The sequence below is a fragment of the Terrapene carolina genome, unplaced genomic scaffold (assembly GCF_002925995.2).
Source record: "Terrapene carolina triunguis isolate 2854851 unplaced genomic scaffold, T_m_triunguis-2.0 Scaffold69, whole genome shotgun sequence".
NCBI lineage: Eukaryota > Metazoa > Chordata > Testudines > Emydidae > Terrapene > Terrapene triunguis.
In genome coordinates, this window is record NW_020664420.1 from 19129727 (window position 1) to 19155116 (window position 25390).

A 25390-nucleotide genomic window follows, 5' to 3' on the forward strand; every position below is an offset into this window, starting at 1 on the left:
AATTGGGTCAGCTTTCTGCATGTTATTTGTACTTAACTGCCAACAAAGGGACATTCAGATATGACCTGAGAATAATACCTCATTTTGCATTGTATCGGATGCATGGTTCCATAGCCTCCGAAGAAATTTCTGCAGGTGCATTTTAATAAACCTATCCAGGGAATGAAGTCAATCATGGCACCAGCAATCCAATCATGGCACCAGCAAACCACTGGAGATAGTTACATATAGCTGACCATTGCCAGGAAATTACTGATGCAATGAAGTTTTGGCTCTTGGCAAATCTTTACCATAATAGCAAAACTGTGACCGGAGCCATGCTTGTTTTGACCCCTGGGTGAGCAAGTCTGCGCATTAAGTTCAAAAGATATTATTGATTTTGAACAACTGGTGGATATGAGTCCTTTCCCACATATGAATAGGTCTGTTTCTCTGGATAGGGCACTGACTGACTTTTTGTGTAGGTGCATAATATATATTCTGCACTTTGCTGTGACTACCACCAGCTGTATCTTAAGATTCTAGGTCTTAAGAAGGGTGGACCAGAAGGGAGAGTCTTTACAAGAATTGTGAACCCTGATACGTAAATGCTTTTTCTGGTCTTTATCACACTGAGGATTCTGCTGATTTGGAGGAAAATGTATCTAGATTTTCTTGGCAACTTTTGTTCTAGATTTTTCCCTCTGCTAGGATAATAGTTTCTTTTTGGATATCTTGATTGCTGTCAATGGATTTTGATAGTGAAGGTTGAGGCATTTCTGCTATCTCGTTTATTAATTTCTCTAATGTTTTACCAAACAGCTCCTTACCTGTAAGTTTGCATGCACAAGATAGCTACTTAGGATGACTGATATTCATAGGTATTACACAGCGTCTGATATTCATGGCTGTAAAACGGCTTCTTTGTAGCCACTGTTAGAAGCCATTGCTTTTGTGGCAAATCACATCAAGAGTAAACCAGGACAGAACCCAAGACATCGCACTCCAAGCAAGGATCATACCCATAGATGTTGAGCCATTTGCTTGTCACTGAGAAGGCTTTTTTATAAGGGTATGTCAATACAAAGAGTAAGTGTGCAGTAAACTGGGTTGTAAATCTACAGTGCTCTAGCCTGCTTTGGACTAACAGGCTATGTGGACCCTGCTACCACACACTAACATTCCGTAGTGTGCTGTAATCTATCTTTCCTCAGAGGTCATATTTTCTAGATCTTTAATCATTTTTGTTGCTCTCTGGATTTTCTCCAATTTGTTCACATCTTTCCCAAAGTGTGGTGCCCAGAACTGGAAACAGTACTCTAGCTAAGGCTTTATCAGTGCTGAGTAGAGTGATTACTTCTCGTGTCTTGCTTACAGCACTCTGGTAATACATCCCCGAATGAGGTTCTTTTTTTGCAACACTATTATACAGTTGACTCATATTTAGTTTTGTGATCCATTATAACCCTGAGATCCTTTTCTGCAATATTCCTTCCTAAGCAGACATTTCCCATTTTGTATTTGTGCAATTGAGTATTCCTTCCTAAGTACTTTGCATTTGTCCTTATTGAATTTTGTCCTATTTATTTCCGACCATTTCTCTAGTTTGTCAAGATCATTTTGAATTCTAATCCTGTTCTTCAAGCACTTGCAACCTCTCCCAGCTTGGTATCATTCATGGGGAGTGGAATCCTCATGTGACTCTGATCTGGTCACAGACTGCCTGAAGTGCTCCTTATGCTTTAATATGGAGCCAGCCTGTGGAGCAAGAGTGGAGTGGAGAGACACTTTCTTTTGTGCCTTTCAGACTCTGAGCCCTTTTCTTTGGCAGACCAAGGGTTTGTTGCTGACATATAGAAAGCACAAATCACATTCCGTTGGTGCTTGAAATCGGAGCCCCTTTTCTTAGCAGAGTGAGGATCCTTGGGCTGTATACCACTGTATAATGGTACAATGTATAACGGCACAATTCCCATTAACTGCAGCCTGAGGGAGTGCTTCACAGAATAGATGGGTTCTCTACATGCCTGGAGTGACATGCCATAGGGCAAGAAGGGGCAGAGCACTGTGTACAGAGCACTGTGAGAGCCTCTGTATAAGAGAATGACCCCAGCAAACACTCTCTTATACTGGGGTGTTAGGAATTGCTGCCTTGCAAATATGATGCTTGCTTTTGCGCATTTTTGGGACCGAGTCTTTGGGGTTTACCTAACTCACTCCTGAGCATCATGACAATCCCCAGATTTACAGTGAGAGGAAGGAGAGATGTTTAGAAGCCCTGCTTTTTTCCCTAGGGAGCTGAGGACCCAGTTCAATATCCAGGGAGTGATCTTTGGATCGTTCAGGAAATTTCCCCCCTCCAGCCTGAGTCTGTTGTGGGTCTTACCCCAAGCTGGCTGGAGAGGATCCTTCTCATCCTTAGACTTTCTCCCTGAAATGTTCAGATGCTCCTGAGCTTTTTTGTAATGGACTTATGGCTCTTCAGGGAAGAGGAGACCCAACATGCTGGTCCAATCCTCTGTCCTTTCACTGCGAGAGCTGACTGTAATTCGCCCTCTGTAGAGCCTGTAAATACTGCCTCACACAGGCAACCACTTTAGCCCAGTGTTTGCAGAACAGCTCTACCGTCCCAGAGTGGGGGCAGAGAAATCTTGGAGGAGGCACTGCAGTGGCGGGTCCAAGTGGTTGAAACAAACATGCTGTCAAATACCTGATCCTGGGGGGGGAAGGGTTGCGGGGAGGAGGAGGAAAGATTATAAGTCTTTACCATATGGAAACGAATACAAATTAAAGTTAGAAAACAAAATGATGGGGAGAAACCAAACCACCAACTTGTTCCTCTGCTGGAGACAGAAAATCTGGTGGCCTGAGCTGAAGGCAGGGCTTAGTGCTGGAGCCTCAAGCAACAACACTGGACCTCCTCCAAATTACACAGGTGAGGGCATTATCCCATTAGTGAGGACTGAAGCTATGCAACAGCAAATATGCTTATTTAATTGCAACATAGAAAAATATATTCCTAAAATCCATTACCTTGTTTTTTGGAGGTAAATTAGTGTGAAGAATTGATATTCCTGTGTGCTGTAATGTGTCTCTGGAGTTGGTCTCCTCAGTTATAGGTCTAACAGGTATTAAAGAAGCAGGGACTGATGGTCTTATAATTGGTGGAAATCTAGGTGCTGGGTCAAACTGCAGGTGTAGTAAAGGAATTCCAGTTGAATGCGGGTAAGTTCCATAGAAGGAAGCATTCTCAGCACTCCGTGGCTTCTCTGCACTCACATTTGTACGAAGGTGCTGCAGAGGTGCAAGATTTTGCTCTCCTTCATACTGATCCAGATTAAGTAGTTTAGGAGGCCTCTTGCTTTCAGCTTCTGCCCACCTCTTCTTTTCCTCATATACTTGCCTTATCATTTCAGGATCATATTTATTCAAATTCAAGTGTGTCGTTGAAACAGTCTTGTCTCCTAGCATACATGACAGTGGAGGGTTCTGTAAAGAATTAGATGGATCCCAAACTACTCTTGGTTGGGGGAGTGACCTGATGAAAGCTTGTGAAACTTTTAATGGATATAAATTGAGTGGTTTTAAATGATCAGATTCAAGTTTAAGCAAAGGAAAACCATTTTCATAATTTAAGGTTTTTGCAACTGGGATAAGTTTGGGTGTCTTCTGGATATCTAGGGAACGAGATAACAGATGAAGTGGTTTGGCTGGAGCTGAAGGAAGCAAGTCTTGAGATGCTGGAATAAATCCTGTTCCATTGGACTGGCTTTCTGATAGGCTTAAAGAAATATTCACATCTGGATAATTCTAAATGAAAAAAGAACACACAATAGTACTTTAAACTATGTATAAGACCGCAATAAATCGTTACTAGATGTAGTCTCTATTACATGGTAATTCTGTCTAATGCAATTACTACAAGAAAGTTCTCTAATTTTTCAAATGGAATAACATCTGATATGCTTCTTCTTAAAAAGTAATGCTTGGTTTTACCTACATGTGTACTTTCTTTGCTGCTTTGATCATTTAGGATATTTCTTTCCTGAGAATGAGAGCTGCTCTTTTTATTAGACTTTCCAGCATTTTCTTTAGTGGGCAGCTGAGTCTCCGGAGAAATGTCTGCAGACTGTATAGGAAGGGATGTGTCAGCCTCACTGCCTCTTACAGTGTGTAAAGCCTGGCTTCCTCCCAACTGAATAGACTGAGACTGCTGCAGAAGATGCTGCATATTTGGCAGGCTGGCAAAGGATGACCCCACCATTTGCATTAAGTTCAGAAAGTTGATTTGCTGCAGCTAGAATATAAACAAAAATAAAGCTAACATTATAAAAGTCACTAAAATGGGTCTTGGCCAAAATCCCGGGTTAAAACCTTTTAAAGATCTAAAAATTATCCTATAATTTACAGATTATCCTATTAAAATAGATAGCAACAGAAATAACATCCCAATGTCTCAATGACAAGTGCATACTTATGCACTAAATCGATATTTCTTTCAAGATACAATAAGCTATGTGGAATAATAAAGTTATGCTACAACAACGTATAGTCCTTTGCATTCCTTTATTTCAAAGCAAAGAAATCTAAACCTGAATAATACCAGGATGGAATAGTTTCAAATGTACCAGCATTAACTCATTACCATTTTAACCATACAGTTACTGTTGGTTCATAATCTCCCCGAATTTATATGGATAAAGGACATTAAGAGAATGTTAACAGTTAGTCCTCCTAAAAATACAATTGTTCAAACTGTACTGCTCCTCAAATTCACAAACCTTCAGATTAAGAAGTCAAAAGGATATGAATTATGCCTAAAACAATTGGTTTCTACCTTTAGTTACCTTTAACCCAGAAATTTACATAAAAGCATCGAAAGCAATCATTTTTCATATTGCTTGTTTCTTAAAACTGAACAGTTTAATCTGTGTTTGATTATTTTTAATAATGAGATTATTCTTACCTGAACTAATTTAAACATTTCATCTTGGAGCATCTGTCTGACAGCTTCTGAAACGTTCAATGGCTCTGATATCTGCTCTCCTTCCTGGACCACTTGCTTCTTTGAACACACCGGACCATTATAGGGAACACTTGATACACCAGTGAAAGAAGATTGATCATCACATACACAAATTTCTATTATTACTTGAAGTATTGGGAATAAAAATCATAATTTTTGACACTTTCCAAAAGATATAGATTCTGAACACTGAACCTGACGATGAGGATCTGAGTGAAGTAAATGTATCAACTTTACAACTGGTAAGTTAAAATGCTAAATGAAAAATGATACCCATTAGCAAAAATAAGAGATTCTTTGTTTTGGGTTTTCAGTGTGCATTCACCCGCTCTGGAGATTTTTATTTTTATTTTATTTTTTTTAAACAAAAACAATTTTCCAGGGGAGAAAAGTAAAGACACATTTTTAAAAATCAGAACCGTTTTCCCCCCTCTCTAATGGGTAGCAGATCTGCCCAGACCTGCTTAGTTTCTGTGATCTCACAGGATCGCAGCACAAAGTGGTGTGGCTGTAGGTCTTATACCACAATGTACAGTAAATGCAAATATTATACATTTACTGCAAAGGAATACTGATCATCATATTAAGACTGCAGATTTAATAGTAATAATCCATAATTTACTACATAATGCATTACAGTTTCTCTTACCTAGGAGCATCTGCATTCATTTCTAAACAGAATGAATGAGGAATGGTGCTGGAAACAGCCTCAGTCATACTGTAAAGAAAGACAAAAAGATAAGTTTATTATAAATGTTTCAACCTTTTATGTTTTTTTTTAGGTATAGAACATTTTTGAAAGATTTTGTATGTAAAATTCTTGCATACTGAATTGAGTACCTTCTATCACTGTATAACACTGCAGCTGAGTACACAATTGTTGATTGTTTATGCTTGGTCTCCATAGCAATCAGTAACTGACTCAAACAAAATGGTTGAATAGATTTTGATTATTCACACAAAAACTAGGCAACAGAAAGGCTGAGGACTGATTTGACTTGGCAAAACAAAGGAAAATCCCACATTTAGGGGACACTGTGAACATGATTGAAATGTGCATTTCTAAAAGGAAAAGTTAATGTCATGCAGCAACTCCTGAGGATAGTTATATGCACTATTTTACAAAAAGGAAAAACCATACTACCCTAAAATGGTCATGCAATACTAATGAAGACTTTATAAAGCTATGTAGTTTTTAAAGACTACAAAAAACTGTATGCATATTGAGGACATTTTATCTGTATGCATAATCCTATTATTATTATTATTATATAATTACATAGAATCATAGAACTGGAAGGGAATTCGAGAGGTCATCTAGTACCTGCATACATGGAGTCCCCTGCACTCAAGGCAGGACTAAGTATTATCTATACCATCCCTGACAGGTGTTTGTCCAACCTGCTCTTAAAAATCCCCAATGATGGAGATTCCACAGCCTCCCTAGGAAATTTATTCCAGTGCTTAACCACCCTGACAGTTAGGAAGTTTTTCCTAATGTCCAACCTAAACCTCACTTGCTGCAATTTAAGCCTATTGCTTCTTGTCCTGTCCTCAGAAGTTAAGAAGAACAATTCTTCCTCCTCCTTGTAACAACCTTTTATGTACTTGAAAACCGTTATGTCCCCTCTTGTCTTCTCTTTTCCAGACTAAACAAACCCAATTTTTTCAACCTTCCCTCACAGGTCATGTTTTCTAGACCCTTAATCATTTTTGTTGCTCTTCTCTGGCCTTTTCTCCAATTTGTTCACATCTTTCCTGAAATGCGGCACCCAGAACTGAACACAATAGTCCAGTTGAGGCCTAATCAGCACCAAGAGCGGAAGAATTACTTCTCGTGTCTTGCTTACAATACTCCTGCTAATACATCCCAGAATTATGTTTGCTCTTTTTTTTTTTTTTTTTTTTGCAACAATGTGACATGTGACATTGTTGACTCATATTTAGCTTGTGATCCACTATGACCCCCAGATCCCTTTCCGCAGTACTCCTTCCTAGGCAGTCATTTCCCATTTTATGTGTGTGCAACTGATTTTTCCTTCCTAAGTGGAGTATTTTGCATTTGCCTTATTGAATTTCATCCTATTTACTTCGACCATTTCTCCAGTTTGTCCAGATCATTTTGAATTTTAATCCTATTCTATCCTCCAAAGCACTTGCAATCCCTCCCAGTTTGATATCATCCGCAAACTTTATAAGTTTACTCTCTATGCCATTATCTAAATCATTGATGTAAGAGAGCGGTATACTGCTCAGAGCTCCAATATCAAACTGGAGAAAAGCCTGTTGAGAGTCTTTGGGTTAAGTTTAGAAGAGAGAGCAACAAGGGTAATGTCGTGGTGGGCATCTGCTATGGACCAGGAGGATGAGGTAGACGAGGCTTTCTTCAGACAATTAACTGAAGTTTCCAGAACACAGGCCCTGGTTCTAATGGGGGACTTCAATCACCCTGACATCTGCTGGGAGAGCAATACAGCAATGCACAGACAATCCAGAAAGTTTTTGGAGAGTGTTGGGAACAACTTCCTGGTGCAACTACTGGAGGAACCAACCAGGGGCTGTTCTCCTCTAGACCTGCTGCTCACAAACAGGGAATAATTGGTAGGGGAAGTAGAAGTGGTTGAGTTCAGGATCCTCACAAAAAGAAGAAAGGAGAGTAGCAAAATATGGACCCTGGACTTCAAAAAGCAGACTGACTCCCTTAGGGAACTGATACGATTCCCTAAGGAGGCTAATATGAGGCGGAAAGAAGTCCAGGAAAGCTGGCTGTATTTTAAAGAAGCCTTATTGAGGGCGCAGGAACAAATCCCATTGTGCAGAAAGAATAGCAAATATGGCAGGCGACCAGCTTGGCTTAACAGTGAAATCTTCTGTGAGCTTAAACACAAAAAGGAAGCTTACAAGAAGTGGAAACTTGGACCGATGACTAGGGAGGAGTATAAAAATATTTCTCAAGCATGCAGGGGTATAATCAGGAAGGCCAAAACACAACTGGAGTTGCAGCAAGCAAGGGATGTGAAGGGTAACAAGAAGGGTTTCTACAGGTTTGTTAGCAACAAGAAAAGGGTCAGGGAAAGTGTGGGGCCCTTAATGAATGGGGGAGGCAACCTAGTGACAGATGATGTGGAAAAAGCTGAAGTACTCAATGCTTTTTTTTGCCTCGGTCTTCACTGACAAGGTCAGCTCCCACACTGCTGTCCTGGGCAACACAGTATGGGGAGGAGGTGAGCAGCCCTCAATGGTGAAAGAACAGGTTAAGGACTATTTGGAAAAGCTGGACATGCACAAGTCCATGGGTACAGATTTAATGCATCCAAGGGTGCTGCGGTAATTGGCTGATGTTATTACAGAGCCATTGGCCATTATCTTCGAAAACTCGTGGCGCTTGGGGGAAGGTCCCGGATGATTGGAAAAAGGCAAATATAGTGCCCATATTTTAAAAAGGGAAGGAGGAGAACCTGAGGAACTACAGACCAGTCAGCCTCATCTCAGTCCCTGGAAAAATCATGGAGCAGGTCCTCAAGGAAACCATTTTGAAGCACTTGGAGGAGAGGAAGGTGATCAGGAACAGTCAACATGGATTCACCAAGGGCAAATCATGCCTGACCAACCTGATTGCCTTTTATGATGAGATAACTGGCTCTGTGGATATGGGGAAAGCAGTGGACATGATATATCTTGACTTTAGCAAAGCTTTTGATACGGTCTCCCACAGTATTCTTCACAGCAAGTTAAAAAAGTATGAATTGGATGAATGGACTATAAAGTGGATAGAAAGCTGGCTAAATTGTTGGACTCAACGGGTAGTGATCAACAGCTCAATGTCTAGTTGGCAGCCGGAATCAAGCGGAGTACCCCAGGGGTCGGTTTTGTTCAACATCTTTATTAATGATCTGGATGATGGGATGGATTGCACCCCCAGCAAGTTCGCAGATGATACTAAACTGGGGGGAAAGGTAGATATGCTGGAGGGTAGGGATAGGGTCCAGAGTGACCTAGACAAATTGGAGAATAGGGCCAAAACAAATCTGATGAGGTTCAACAAGGACAAGTGCAGAGTCCTGCACTTAGGACAGAAGAATCCCATGCACCACTACAGGCTGGGGGCCGACTGGCTAAGCAGCAGTTGTGCAGAAAAGGACCTCGGAATTGCAGTGGATGAGAAGCTGGATGAGAGTCAGCAATGTGCCCTTGTTGCCAAGAAGGCTAATGGCATATTGGGCTGTATTAGTAGGAGCATTGCCAGCAGATCGAGGGAAGTGATTACTCCCCTCTATTTGACACTGGTGAGGCCACATCTGGAGTACTGCATCCAGTTTTAGGCCCCCCACTACAGAAAGGATGTGGACAAATTGGAGAGAGTCCAGCGGAGGTCTGTGAAAATGATCAGGGGGCTGGGGCACATGACCTACGAGGAGAGGCTAAGGGAACTGGGCTTGTTTAGTCTGCAGAAGAGAAGAGTGAGGGGGGATTTGATAGCTGCCTTCACCTACAGGAAGGGGGGTTCCAAAGAGGATGGAACTCAGCTGTTCTCAGTGGTGGCAGATGACCGAACAAGGAGCAATGGTCTCAAGTTGCAGTGGGGGAGGTCTAGGCTGGATATTAGGAAACACTATTTCACTAGGAGGGTGGTGAAGCACTGGAATGGGTTACCTAGAGAGATGGTAAAATCTCCATCCTTGGAGGTTTTTAAGGCCCAGCTTGACAAAGCCCTGGCTGGGATGATTTAGTTGGTGTTGGTCTTGCTTTGAGCAGGGGGTTGGACTAGATGACCTCCTGAGGTCTCTTCCAACCCTAATCTTCTATGATTCTATGATTGATGAAGATATTGAACAGAACCAGACCCAGAACCAATCCCTGCAGGACCCCACTCATTATGCCCTTCCAGCATGACTGTGAACCACTGATAACTACTCTCTGGGAATGATTTTCCAGCCAGTTATGCACCCAACTTACAGTAGCTCCATCTAGGTTGAATTTCCCTAGTTTGTTTATGAGAAGGTCATGCGAGACAGCATCAAAAGCCTTACTAAAGTCAAGATATACCACATCTACTGCTTCCCCCATATCCACAAGGCTTGTTCCCCTGTCAAAGAAAGCTATCAGGTTGGTTTGACATGATTTGTTCTTGACAAGTCCATGCTGACTGTTACTTATCACCTCATTATCTTCTAGGTGTTTGCAAATTGATCTCTTAATTATTTGCTCTATTATCTTTCAGGGTATAGAAGTTAAGCCGACTGGTCTGTAATTCCCCGGGTTGTCCTTATTTCTCTTTTTATAGATGGGAACTATATTTGCCCTTTTCCAGTCTTCTGGAATGTCTCCCATCTGCCATGACTTTTCAAAGATAATTGCTAATAGCTCAGTTATCTCCTCCGTCAGCTCCTTGAGTATTCTAGAATGCATTTCATCAGGCCCTGGTGATTTGAAGACATCTAACTTGTCTAAGTAATTTTTGACTTGTTCTTTCCCTATTTTAGACTCTGATCCTACCTCATTTTCATTGGCATTCACTATGTTAGACGTCCAATCGCCACCAACCTTCTTGGTGAAAACCAAAACAAAAAAGTCATTAAGCACCTCTGCCATTTCCACATTTTCTGTTATTGTCTTTCCCCCCTCACTGAATAATGGGCCTACTCTGTCCTTGGTCTTCCTCTTGCTTCTAATGTATTTGTAGAATGTTTTCTTATTACCCTTTATGTTCCAAGCTAGTTTGATTCAGTTCACATGCCATCATAACTGGTAAGACATTGTCTGGATTTCTTCAAATTCAGAGGTGAAGATTTTATAATAATTAATGATAATGGACACAAATCTGACATCAGGAATCATAATACTCAAAAACCAGTGGGAGAACACTTTAACCTGTCTGGCCATTCTATGACAGACCTGCGGGTGGCTATCTTAAAACAGAAAAACTTCAAAAACAGACTCCAACGAGAGACTGCTGAGCTGGAATTGATATGCAAACTAGACACAATCAACTCAGGGTTAAACAGGGATTGGGAATGGCTGAGCCATTACAAACATTGAATCTATCTCCCCTTGTAAGTACTCTCACACTTGCTTCTTATCAAACTGTCTGTACTGGGCTATCTTGATTATCACTTCAAAAGTTTTTTTTCTCTTACTTAATTGGCCTCTCAGAGTTGGTAAGACAACTCCCACCTGTTCATGCTCTCTGTATGTGTGTATATATATATCTCCTCAATGTTTCACTCTATATGCATCCGAAGAAGTGGGTTGTAGCCCACGAAAGCTTATGCTCTAATAAATTTGTTAGTCTCTAAGGTGCCACAAGTACTCCTGTTCTTTTTGCGGATACAGACTAACACGGCTGCTACTCTGAAACCAATGATAAAGCAAGTAGTCTCAAACAGGGAAACAGATTGGAGGTAGTGACTGGTACAAGTTTGCCAGTTTGAAAGGAGCTGAGCTGCTCTCCTCCAGTCATCAAGAAAAATATCAGAGCAGCAGTTTGGGACCCAGATTCCAGACAGTGAACACGGCATTTAAAAAAACATGCAGAAAAATACAAATGTCTTTCTTTGAGAAACTCACAATTGAATCAGACAAGTAAGCCACATAAGTTATCAATTCAAACATAAGACCACGAGAGACACTCAGGGAAGAGATGGTCTATGCACAGTTCTTGTAATTCTGTATATGCTTTTTCATTGAAAAGACAAATGCTTCAACACTTTTAAAATGTTTTTAATTAATATAAGCAAATGGGAGTTCTCTGTAAAAATCCTGAAATAATGTAATGAAGTGAGTTGACTGTATTCTTCAACAGAATACAATCTGCTGTATTCTACAGAACATATTTGTTTTGTTCTTAAAATAAGCATTCAGTTGTAGATACCTAGCTAATCAGGGCCAACCCTGCAATAATACATTAGCATGCACCAGACATGGAAGGGTGGGGGGTGGGGGTGGAATTTAGCTTGAAACTATAAGTATGTTGTTATGAACAAGAACAAATCTTTTTTTAATTAAGAAAATACACTCTCTCTTTATAAATTTAACAAGGTAGTAATAAACTAATTCTTTTGAAATGCTAATGATATCTGTTTCTCTTACCCATTTTGTTTGGCTTTTTTTTCTTCTAACTTTTCCATCATGGGTTCTTCCCATGGAGATTCTACATCTAGAGTGGAGATATGCTGCAATTTAAAAAGATGCATATGAATATGTATATATTTGCTTCAGCATACTTCTGACTAAATAGATTATTATGAAAATCCTAGACTTTTGACACATTTCTGATTAATCATCCATGTGGTCAAATTCAGATTTTTTTTTTTAATAATCAGAACATCCTAGTTTTTGCATAGCTATAGAACTATAGAAAATGCAAGGAGGTGTCCTAATGATGTCTTTAACTAAATTTAATAATATCTACCATGAGTTTTCAACCATTTCCAAAATTCAGTTCACTAGATTGCCACAAAATCAGACCTGTGCAGCAGTATCACCTTGCTAATCAGGCATCCACCTATTACTACTCCAGTTGGTAACATGGAAACAGAACAATTACAAACAAGCAAAAAAACAAACAAAAAAAAATGATTACCAGTTAAAAGGACTGACCTATGAATAATTATTTCCGGGAGTAGCAAAGCCCAGGATTTTGCACCAGGCACAAGAGTCCAACACTAGTAAGCCACATTGCAGAATTGAGGGCAATAGTACATTTTTAATATTTTTTAATCCTGTTCATTGCATTGGTTTTACAGTGTTATATGAAAGTAAACCAGATTCTATTCTGATTCACACATCAGCAAAAGAATTCTTGACCAATTTCCTAGTACTGAATCTTTGAAACTGGTGGTGATCAGTGTTCCCTCTAATTTTTCCCACCCATGGGTGGAATGAATTTTGTTATGTGCACCAATATGGAGGTGATATGTGACACATCACCTTCATATTGGTGCACATAACAAAATTCATGTGGTGGGGGTGGGGCCGAGGGGTTCGGAGTGTGGGAGGGGGCTCAGGGCTGGGGCAGAGATTTGGGGTGCAGAGGTGTGAGGGCCAGCTGGGGGTGCGGGCTCTGGGGTGGAGCTGGGGATGAGGAGTTTGGGGTGCAGGAGGGTGCTCCGGGGCTACGGTGGGAAAAGAGAGGACTTCCCCCCAGCTCTCTCTCTCCCCGCGGCAGCTCTAGGGCTGGGGCTGCAGGATAGGACCCAGCAGGTCCAGGCCGGGGCTGGTTTCGGCCAGGGGAGGAGCGCCCCAGCCGCGCCTGGGTCCGCGCAGCGCCACCCTGGGTGCACCTGCAACTGGGCTGGGCTGCACCTGGGGCCGCGCCTCGGGCCACACCCGGCCTGCCCACCCCAGCCGCGGCTGGGTTTGGGCCGGGCCGCCACGGCAGAGCCGGGCTGCAGCAGAGTTGGGGCCAGCGGAGAGCCGCGCCACCCCAGCCACAGCAGGTTGGGGACTGGGCTAGCTTGGGGGTGGGGGAGGGTGGGTTCCCTAAGAACCTGCGTGGCGTGAAATAGGCTGCTGTGCGGCTGTGCAATTTACAGTGAACTTAGGTGGTGATACATGAGCCAGAAAAAATAGAGCTTATTTGCAGATTCCAAGTTAAGTTTTCAAAGTGGAAGTAAGAGACATATCTGTGTACTTGTAAACTAAATAAAACTGATTTGGAGTCATTGTATAATCACTTGTGCTACATAAAAGACAGCACCATGTATTATAAGAACATAAGAATGGTCATACTGAATCAGACCAATGGTCCGTCTAGCCCAGTAATCTGTCTTCCAACAGTGACTGGTGCCAGATGCTTCAGAGGGAATGAAAAGAACAGGGAAATTACTGAGTAATCCATCCTCTGTTGTCCAGTCCCAGTTTCTGGCAGTCAGAGGCTTAGGGACCCTCAGAGCATGGGATTGTGTCCCTAGCCATCCTGACTAATAGCCATTGATGGACCTATCCTCCATGAATTTAGCCAATCCTTTTTTGAACCCACTTACACCTTTGGCTTTCACAACATCTCCTGGAAACAAGTTTGAGGTGATTGTGCATTGAGAGAAGTAGTAGTTCTTTATGTTTGTTTTAAACCTGCTGCCTATTGATTTCATTGGGTGACGCCTGGTTCTCGTGTTATATGGAGGGGTAAATAACACTTCCTTATTCACTTTCTCCACACTAGTCATGATTTTATAGGCCTCTACCATAATCCCCTTTAGTCATCTCTCTTCTAAAATGAATAGTCCCAATTTTTTAAATCTCTTCTCATAAGGAAGCTATGCCATACCCCTAATCATTTTTGTTGCCTCTCTCTATACTTTTTTCCAATTCATCTTGTTTGAGATGGGACCATCAGAACTGTACGCAGTATTTAAAGTATGGGCATACCATGGATTTACATAGTGGCATTATGATATTTTCTGTTTTATTATTTATCCCTTTCCTAATGATTCCTAACATTGTCAGCTTTTTTGACTGTCACTGCACTTGAGCAGATGTTTTCAGAGAACTATCCATGACGACTCTAGGATCTCTTTCTTGAGTGGTAACAGCTACTTTAGACCCCATAATTTTGTATGTGTAGTTGGGATTATGTTTTCCAATGTGCATTACTTTGCATTATAATGAAGAGAAATACTAGATTACTGTTAGTCACAAAGAGCTAAATGTAAAAATAGACAGTATTCAGTACAAGCAGCATGTTAAACTAGAATCCCCTCCTGTAGTTCTTTTTATAAACATTGGGTAAGATTTTCAAAAGTGCACAGTGTTGGCCTAACTTTACTATTGTTAAAATCAATGGGCATTGTACCATTGACTTAAATGGGAGCAGTTTGGCGAACACTGAGTGCTTTAAGCATCCACCCATTATATATAACAAGGAATTATGCATTTTGAATATAATATTTAAAAGTAATTGTTTCATTCATCTGAGAGAATAACTTGCCTCCTCTTTTTGTTGTTGTACAGGTTTAATGCTGACAGAAATACTGGGGCTTTTTGGAACTCCAAATGGTTCTTCAAAGAGCTCTATGAAATAAAGAGATGTAATTCATAAAGAAAATAAAGTGCATGCAATCAGTAAACTACTTGGTTGACAACTTTATGAAGATAATGAAGAGAAATACTAGATTACTGTTAGTCACAAAGAGCTAAATGTAAAAATAGACAGTATACAAAATAGAAGATTTTTGCTAAAGGAGCAAACCTTCATTTTCTGAAGTTGCATCTACTTCCTCCTGCAGGAATGCTCCCACTTCTTCATCAAAACCTATTACTCCTTCTTCTGTACTGTGAGTTACAGAATGACTCTCATTCATTTCATTCTTTTCAGAATGTTTTGTTTTTGTAGATATTCTGTAAAGTAGTACAACGGATCAAATTACAAAAAATAATGAATAATGCATTTATGTATGACATAAGTATATAGGGAGGATAGATGCTGTATGCATTCATTATTTAATAAGTTGTGCTTATTTTACCTATAACTATTGGTTTTTTTCGTTAGTTTGACCAGTAAGTATCATCCATTTTTTTCTATATTTGAGTTTCTACATTGAAGTGCACACAAATGATTAAAAATATCTGACATTTCCTATACATTGGTAAGATTTTTACATGAACTAATCTTTTTATAATTTACTAAAAGTATGCAGTTTTGCTGTGATCATAAATGCCAAATTCCAGATTAGTGTATATTTACACAGTCAAGTTCTAAAGCTCTGAAAATCAAGGTTTATAACAAAACTACAAGACAACCTTGGCTACAGTCATGCAAACCAAGGGCGTGCACGGCGGGGGGGGGGGGGGGGGGGGGGAGGGGGGGCATGGGCCAACCCAATAATCAGCAGGGTCACAGAGCTCCTCCGGGCCCAGAGCCGTGGCGAGAGCTAACAGCTCCTTCGGCCCCGGGGCCGCAGACTTGGGACAGGGGCACAGAACTCCTCTAGTCCCAGAGGAGCTGTGTGCCCCCGCCACAGCCCTGGGCCTGGAGAAGCTGTGGCCCCCTCTCTTTTGCTATAACAAACCCTTGGCTAGAACGGCCAAATGGCTTGGATCCCCAGGGGTTTGTTATAGTGAGGGTGTCCTGTATTTCCTCATAATATGTTTTTAATGTGCTCCTCCAAAAGTGGTCAAATTTAAATTCCTGCCCATACCCCTGATGCAAACAATGTTCAAGTCTAATATTTTTGTTGTTTGGATTTTTTTATAAACAAAAAATTAGGAATATTCATTGTACTTTATATTTTTCGATGTAGTTTTGAGCTTCCTCAAAATTAATTATATGGTACAGCCTGTCATATGGAATATGTCCAGACAGAAGTACATCAACACAAAGAATAGATATAAATAACAAAAAGGAATGTGTAAACTGCACAATGGATCTGGTTACAAAACTGATACATATTAGCATAATATAGAAAAGAACAAGTTCAGTTATGCTTCAGTGGAATTATTTATTTATATATGCACAGAAATCTTTGCTGAGTAAAGACTATAATTAACAAATAAGGATCAAATTCTGCCCCCACTACACTCCCTTGCAACCTACCAACAACTCCAATTGCCTTAAACAACTTTGAATATATATATATATGAAATCAGAATTTGGCTGTAAATCAAGAAGATACGATTTATATGTAGTATGCCAATGTTTCCTGCTTCGCTGAGCAATTACATCAACTTGAGTGTTCTAAATAAAATATTACCCTAAAACATTTTCACAAAGTTCATCGTAAGCATTTACATCCTGGACAGCATGTGGCATTTCTGTTGCTGGAGAACGGCCTGTATCCATACTGCTTTCTTTCTGTATGTTGGGTCTAGTTTCTGGTAGGGATGCAGAGTTCATTAGGTACTGATAATCTGGACTCTAATAAAACAAAACCCAAAACACACATTCAAAAGTCTTTCTAGTTAAAAAACAACACCTACTTCATATGTTGCATTTTTGCTTAACTACACATCCTTTTCTCCAGATGTAATTTTACAGGCTGAAGATATTACAGATTTCACACAGTTAAAAAAAATGCCAGATTTATGGTTGCCTCTGCCATCTGAGTTTTGCCTCCTTTCCCATCCAACCTGAGCACTGAATGAGGCAAAGACTCCTGTGCAAAACAGTATGTGACCAGTAAATAGTCAGTATATGGTCACTATAGTTATTATATAGTCACTATCATTAATAGTATGTAATAATTAAAAATTGTTTCATACTACATACACCTGAATGGGCAGAAAAAATACATTTGGTTTTGTGCATCAGCAATAAAATCTTGGGCTAAATTCAAACTGTTAGTTATTACTGGAAATAATGTCAGAGGTAGAAAAAACAGCTCCAACATTGTGTATAACCAGAAGCATTCAGAAACATCTTTGGTGTCTGGAACATTTTGGTGATACTTTAGTCATCTGTGCATTATACACCATTTGTGTTAGAGGAGAAGAGATGATGCAAACAAAACAATCTACTTTATCTAGAAGGGGAAAGAATGCTAAACAAAAAGAAAAAAAACCCTGATTGAATCACATTTTGGATTTGTTACTCCTAACTTCAAAAATGACTAATACACCCTTAATCTAGTTATTTGTTAAATTCCACAGACATTCAACTTTGCTTAAAAATGTTCACACTTGATTCAAACTATGAAAGAATTTGGGAACAAGAATTCACTATACCTATTTACGATTTACAATTACAGTAACTCCTCACTTAAAGTCGTCCTGGTTAACGTTGTTATGTTGCTGATCAATTAGAGAACATGCTCGTTTAAAGTTGTGCAATGCTCCCTTATAACTTTGTTTGGCAGCCGCCTGCTTTGTCCACTGCTTGCAGGAAGAGCAGCCCGTTGGAGCTAGCTGGTGGGGGCTTGGAACCAGGGTGGACCAGCAGCCCCCCTATCAGCTCCCCGTTCCCCTAAGTTCCCTGTGCGGCAGCCGCCCAGCAGGCTATCAATTGCCGGCAGTTCAGCTGTCCCTCCCCCCACTGCCATGTACTGCTCCTGCCCTCTGCCTTGGAGCTGCTCCCAGGAGCCTCCTGCTTGCTGTGCGGGGGGGGCGGGGGTGTTAATGTCAGGGTGTCCCCCTCCCCCGCACTTACCCCATCTCCATAGATCGGGGGGGGGGGACGGGACGACACACGACAGGGCTCAGGACAGATGGAGTTTGCCGGCAGCAGCTGCTGTCTCAACTTGCTGATCTACTTAAAAAGGCAGTGTACTTAGAGTGGGGCCAGCGTACTTAAAGGGGCAATGCGCATCTCTCTCTCTTACACATGGTGTGTGTGTCTGTCTCTGTCTTTCATGCTGTCTCCCCTCCCGTCATTCGTGCTGCCTTGTAGAATGTGAGGCTACATTAACAAGGGTTAACCCTTGAGGGCTTAGCCGATTGCTAGTTCATCATTTAGCAGTAAGGCATTCCCTGGGAAATACCCCACCCTCTGACTTCACCACCTCAACCAAGCTTCACAATCATCATCGCTGTGTACCAGTATTAAATTGTTTGTTTAAAACGGAGAGAGAGAGAGAGAGAGAGAGAGAGTGTGTGTGTGTGTGTGTATATGTGTGTATATATATATATATATATATATATAGTCTTTTGGCTGGTGAAAAAAATTTCCCTGGAAGCTAACACCCCCCATTTACATTAATTCTTATGGGGAAATTGGATTTGCTTAACATCGTTTCGCTTAAAGTCACATTTTTCAGGAAGATAACTACAACTTTAAGCGAGGAGTTACTGTAATTATTCTTATATATATTTCCTTTTATTTTAAACCTAGAATGTCTGGTTCTGACCTATCCAGTAACATCATGGAGAAATTCAAAATTAACTTTATAATAGCACTTAGCTAGTTTAAATATGTAAAATCTTAATCATCTCTTTCAAAGCTAAATAAGCCTAATTTCAAGTCTCTCCTCATATGAGCCTTTTCCCTTCATTATCCATCTAGTTGCTCTCTGCTGTACTCTTTTCAAATTTATTATCATAGAATATCAGGGTTGGAAGGGACCTCAGGAGGTCATCTAGTCCAACCCCCTGCTCAAAGCAGGACCAATCCCCAACTAAATCATCCCAGCCAGCACTTTGTCAAGCCTGACCTTAAAAACCTTTAAGGAAGAAAACATTATAAATTTCTTCAAACAACATAACCAAAACTGGACACTAAAGCCAAAATTTTCAAGTGTCTACTCAAATACAATAATATCTAGATAAATTACATAGATCTCACAACAGACAATAGAGCTGTATCTACAACGCAAGTCTTCTCACCCCATAAAAATGCCTCACAGAAGGAACTCCAGCACTCTTGGAATGTTTATCTCTTCCTAGCAACTCTTTATAGAGAGGTTGATACTCAGTATTCTAATCTTTACCTGGAATGCAGCTAGAAGGTAAAAGTCTCAAGCATTCACATTGCGTTCAGTAAGTCTGTTGGTTTAAAGACTATGTGATGCTGTTTTTTGCTATTACTAGTCATCACTTTGACATGGCAAATCTTTTCACTGAGATAAAATATAACCTGGTTGTCAACATTTATCTAAAATTTGTTCCTCAACAAGGTCAAACATATGGTATTTAATGCTTTCCTATGAGTCAATTCGCTATCCCCTAGGATTCTGGCCCCCTCAGTCTTGTTATGATTTTAGCAGGTAATATGTTTAAGTTACAGGCATTCCTGTTGTAATTTAGGAAATTATAGAAACATACATATGAAATCTTTTACATGGATTTCAGTTATCTAAAATTGCTGTCAATCTTCTCAAGTAATGGAAATTACTCACACTTCTTTCCTATTTGTTTTACCATATTCATAGCTCTGCTCATTGTGCACCCATTTTTGCAAGGTGCTGACTACTTATGTGACACTGAACATCAATTAACATCCTTAATATTTTGAGCATATTTAAAATACTCTTAAGCAAAACAGAACAAAACAAAACACCTGTGTTTAGGTGACAGAATGGGATGCAACATTTGAATATTTTTAATCTTTTTTCCTATGTCAGTAGAGAATTATTTTTCAACAGCCAAAAAAATAAACAAATACCCAATCAAAATTAAGCCCATGATCCTGCAAATCACTGCTGCTACTCAGAGCTCCTCTAATTTAAATAGGGTTTTGCACGGATGCATGGGATAACTTGCAGGATTAGTGTCTACATTAGATGAATATTTTTTTAAAAGGCATGGGAAAAAGTAAAATTATATACTGCATTTTAAAATCTCTACTTTTAAATTCATGCATGTAAAAAGGAATTAAATACACAAATGCATAATATTTTAAGTTTCATTACAATCCTAGCTCTCTCTGCTAAATACTTATTCAATCCCCTTACCTTAAAACTAGTGATCCTAGCTTGCGATTCATCACAGTAGGGTCGTCCTAAAAGCCATAATGATGTAAGTACAGCAGCTGCTGATGTTTTCACATGCATCATTGGGCGGCTCTCTTGAAATGACTCTATTTTGTTGGTATCACATAGCAATCTCCTATCAGACCATCTGATCATCCATTCAAGCAGTCTTGCAATATTGCTAAATTTATTCTTCAGTTCAAAAGCAAGTTCCTCTCTTGGTAGAACATCATTCACATGAATTGTTTTGTACATATATTTACAGGTCACTGAAGTTTGCATATTAGAGCAAGCATGGTCAGGCAAGGTCTGGGTTATGGGTGTAATAGTTATTTCTTGCTTTTTATCTTGTGCTCTGTAAACCGACAGGTGGTTTAGACCAAATAAACCTTCCTTTCCCATGTATTTCTTTACTCCATTCACTGAGTCACACACCGAGGAGTCTGCTGGTTGTAGAACTGAAACAGACATTTGGTTTTCCAAATGTTTTTGCTTTTCATTACACAAGGAAGCTGGTTTGGAATCACAAGATGCAAGAGTAACAGCATAGCAGCAACCAGCTCTAAACACATTCTGACTATTTGTTTTGCCCTGTCGACGTTTCAGTGTTGTATGAACATCAAAAAGGAGAGAGTGTAGTTCATGTTCTCTAAGGAGTTCAGAAAAGCTGGTCAGAAAAGGAATCCCAGGATCACTGCAATTAACGAAGTCTCTTTCAAGCATGTAACTCAAAAAGAGATCTAAGAACTTAACATATTCATCATCATCACGTTCAAATTCCCATGCACCTACCACAGGCAAAGTATGTTGATTAGGCAAAACTTTACTGTGTTCTTTATGTTTTGCTTTCCAATTAAGATATTTTATCTTATATGCAGTTTTCTTACTACCAGTTTGTTCTTCTGTGGGAGGCCGTCTCTCCCTACAATACAGCAAAACATGAAAATAGAAAAAATCAGAAGGCTAACTCTAATCCTTTAAAAAAAAAAAAATTAAATTCAATAAAGTACGTTAATGCAACAGTTCTCTTAACAAAAGAGAAAAAAGAAATTAAATAAAAATAGGAAATTAATTGCAAAAACTTACATTAATGCAATGTTAAGATGACAAAATAGACATAAAATATAGTAGTCATAATTCACAAACCAATATTAACTTAGAAGTATCACACAGTAAATTTTATTGCTAATAATAATTTACAATCTAAGAACAGAAAAAAATGAAAAAATAAATGGTAGGGTAGGAGGGTCGGCGTAGCTAAGATTGTATGGTTACTTTGGTAAATTATACAGGATAATGATTACATTTTTGGGGTGGGAGAATGGGCGTATAAGGGGAAAGAAGAAATTGTGCAGAGGGGATAAGGTCACAGGAACAACAAAGGACATAATGGAGGATTAAAGAATTTATGGAGGGAGGATAGAGCAGGGATGAGGGACTGATGAATGATGAACACTTAGGGGGTGGGGATCATGAATAGTGACAGAAACTAATGTGGGAGTCCAAAAAGCAGAGGTTACATACCTGTACAGTAACTTGAGTTCAAGATATTTTGTCACTAAGGGTACTCCACTGTAGGACATGCCTGTGCCCGTGCACTCTTGATCAGAGACTAGAAAGCAGTGTTTGCAGGCCCATGACGCTGCAAAGAAGCTCCTTATGCTCCTCTATGAGAGCATACAGGGAGACATGAACCAACCGCCACATAGAGGGGAAGGAGGACGGTAGATGAAGCACCCAGTGGCGGTGATCCCTCGGGGTCGAAGATGATCTCTTCCACAGGTTTTTATTTTTGTATGGGTCCTTTGGTAACTGAGGAGTCCAATCCTTGAGCCGCAAACACATCGGCAAACACTGGAAGTAGGTAAGATGGTGTAATGCTTGACGAACATGTGAACAGAGGACTAAGCTGCAGTCCTGCAGATTTCTGCAATGGGCACATTTTTCAGTAAAGTGTCCTGACCGGGTTGTGGGCAGTCTGACATAGTGGTTGGAGCGGGGTTCCGGAATCAGGAGGCAGGTCGGATGTGGATATCAGGAGACTGGCATTTGAGAGCCCATAGGGCGAACCAAGAGTCAGAAGTTAGGCAGAGTAAGATTACCAGGAGATCGGAGGGCAGAGACTGGGAGTCGGGGTCAAGAAGCAGGCCAGGTCAGGATACCGGTAGGCAGTCAGAGTCAGGCAGAAGGTAGTGCAGCAGAGGCAATCTTAAGCATAGAAAAACCCAGCTGCACAGACAACTTCCTGTTCCTCTGCTTGGTTTAAATAGAAACAGGGAACCAATTAGAACCCCTGGAGTTTTGCCAATCAGATCCCAGGACTGAGGTTAAGCTTCAAGTTCTAGTGACTTAACAGGTCACTGAGTGGTGGGTTGGAATATACTGGCTCCTAAAAGCCTAGTGGACCAGCCCTCAATATACGGCTATCAATGTAGACTGAGCCCTAGTGGAGTGTGATGACACACTTTGAGGTGGTTGTATTCCCTCAGTCTCATAGCACGTTAAGATACAACCCGAAACCCACTTGGACAGTCTGCGTGGAAATAGGGTGACCCGTCATCCTTTCAGTAAAGGATACAATCTGGGGAGGTCCTAAAGGTTTTGGTTCTGTCTAGGAAGAAGGCAAGAGCTCTTCAGACATCTAGTGTGTGTAGGCTAGCCTCCTCTCTAGAAGTATGAAGCTTTCGGTAGAACAATGGTAGATGGATTTCCTGATTAATATGGTATTCCGAAGACACCTTAAGGAGGAAGCGAGGATGGGGACGTAGTGTGACCTTGTCTCTACAGAAGGTCACGAATGATGGGTCTGCCCTGAGTGCACTTAGTTCTCTCATTTGCCTAGCCAAAGTGATAGCTATAAGGAATGATGTCTTCAGGGAGAGGTGGAGAAGAGAACAGGTAGCTGTTGGTTCAAAGGGTGTTTCTTTAAGGCATTGAGCTCCAAATTAAAGTTCCACAGCAGAGCAGGATTCCACAGTGGGGGAAACAAATTGTGTAAACCCCTTAAGGAATCTGACCACAGTAGAATGGGCAAAAAAAATGGAGAAGCTTTCAAAGGGTGAATAGACTGCTGTGATAGCAGCCAACTGAACTCTGACTTAGCTTATTGACAGATCTTGTGTCTTTAAGTCCAACAGGTAATCTAGGATTTTGGTAAACAGAACTTCTGAGCATTGAGGGAGTGAAGAGAACACCAGGAATTCGAATGTTTCCACTTCTGCAGATAAGTTTTGCAAGTAATAGCTTTCCTGCTAAATAAGAGAGCTGACTGGACCCTATCTGAACAGGTCATTTCTATGCCCGAGAGCCATCTGGAAGCCATGCCCTGAAGTTCAAAGGGGTTGAGATGGTTCAGGGTGCCTAAGTTCTGAGAAAGGAGATCCTTCTTGAGAGGAAGGCAGACAGGTGTCACCACTGAGAGGTGAAGAAGGTTCAAATACCAAACGTGTCTCAGCTATGATGGTGCTACGAGAATGACCCTTGTTTTTTCCTGTCCCAATCTAAGTAAGGTCTTGAGAATGAGAGGTAGAGGTGGTTAAGCATACAGCAGGAGATGGAGTTGTAATGCTATCAGAGCATCTCCCAAGAAGTTGTGACCACATTGTCCCTTGGAGTAGAAATGGTGACAACTTCACATTGGTTGGCGGGTAGCAAAGAGGTCCACTGATGGCAGACATAAGCTTTGACAGATGTGAAAGAATTGTTTTGCTTGAATTCATGGTCCTGACAGAAGTTTCTGCTCATGGAGACCACAACTGTATTCTGGAGGCCTGGTAGATAAACCAACAAGATTTTTATCTGGTGGGAAATCAATCAGTTCCACAGTTTTGGTGATAGTACATATAAGGACTGGGATCTTGCTCCCATTTGGCAGCTTATATAACATTGCTGCCCTGTTATCCAGCATTACCCTGACAGAGCAGCCTGGCATGTTATGCAGAAAGTGTTGATAGACTGCTCTCAGCTCCAGGACATTCATGAGCAGCATAATCTCTTGTGGGAACTGCTTGCCTTCCAATCCGAGAGGCATCCATTGTTAGGATATTTGACAGTGCAGAATGTGAGAATGGGTTTCCCATGCAGACCTTCAATGGGTCTGTCCACCACCTTAGCAACTCTACAACTTCCAGAGGTAATATTTGTTTGGAGAGACTGTGTCTGTCTGGGGCACGGAAGTGCAGTCTCGCACATAGTGCAATGCACACAGAGCCTGACTTATGGCTGAGGAGTTACAGACAGGTCCTTTCAGTTGTTTGCAGACTGTGCTGTAGAGTAGATATGAGATTAGACATAGTAGAAAATTTTTAGTTATGGAGTCTACAATGGCGCCAATGAAGTTGGACAAAGGTTAACGTAGACTTTTTCAGGTTGACGCAAAGGACCAGAGACTGAAATAGGGCTAGCACTTTGGAGGTTGCTGACTGGACTTCTAGAGCCAGTCATCCAGGTATGGAACTATTGTAAGGCCCAACTGATACAGGTGGGCCACCACCACTGAAGACCTTTGTAAAGACCCTTGGGGCTATGTAAAGCCCAAAGGATAGGACTTGATATTGGTAATGATTTGAGCTTATTACAAAACATAGGAAATGCTTGTGGGAAGGATGGATACCTACATGATAGTAGTAGGCATCCCAGAGGTCAAGGGCGACGAACCACTCCCCCAGATTTAGGGCTGGTATTATGGTAGCTAGTGTAAAAATCCTGAAGTGTGGCGAAAGTACACAGGAGTTCAAGTTTCTGAGGTTGAGGATCGGTCTCCATCTTCTTGGGAACTAGAAAATAGTTGGAACAGAAACCCCTTCCAATGAACTCTTGGGGAACCAATTCCATCTCCCCCAAGAGCAGGAGAGATTTAAAGCAAGAGGTCCAGAGCTCCTCATAAGAAGGGTCCCTGAAGAGGGATGGGGAAGGGAAGTAGGAATAAAGTGGAAGTGGATGGTGATCACCACCAAGTTCCATTTGTCTGAAGTAACATGTTCCCAGGATGGGAGGAAGTGAGACAGTGGTCTCCAAAGGGGTGGGGATGGTAGAATCGAGCAACAAG

At 40.8% G+C, this 25390-nt stretch overlaps 1 protein-coding gene across 1 annotated transcript in view; it reads right to left on the reverse strand.

Annotated features, from left to right (window-relative positions):
• CPLANE1 (ciliogenesis and planar polarity effector 1) overlaps nucleotides 1-25390 on the reverse strand; it is a 174011-nt gene that overhangs the window by 59860 nt on the left and 88761 nt on the right. The window contains exons 25-33 of the mRNA XM_029910904.1: nucleotides 20326-21265; nucleotides 16696-16859; nucleotides 15195-15343; nucleotides 14934-15016; nucleotides 12095-12177; nucleotides 5655-5723; nucleotides 4946-5075; nucleotides 3980-4276; nucleotides 3013-3789 (exon numbers count right to left, since the gene is read on the reverse strand). Coding sequence (XP_029766764.1) covers nucleotides 3013-3789; nucleotides 3980-4276; nucleotides 4946-5075; nucleotides 5655-5723; nucleotides 12095-12177; nucleotides 14934-15016; nucleotides 15195-15343; nucleotides 16696-16859; nucleotides 20326-21265 — 2692 coding nt within the window. The remainder of the gene's footprint in view (nucleotides 1-3012; nucleotides 3790-3979; nucleotides 4277-4945; nucleotides 5076-5654; nucleotides 5724-12094; nucleotides 12178-14933; nucleotides 15017-15194; nucleotides 15344-16695; nucleotides 16860-20325; nucleotides 21266-25390) is intronic.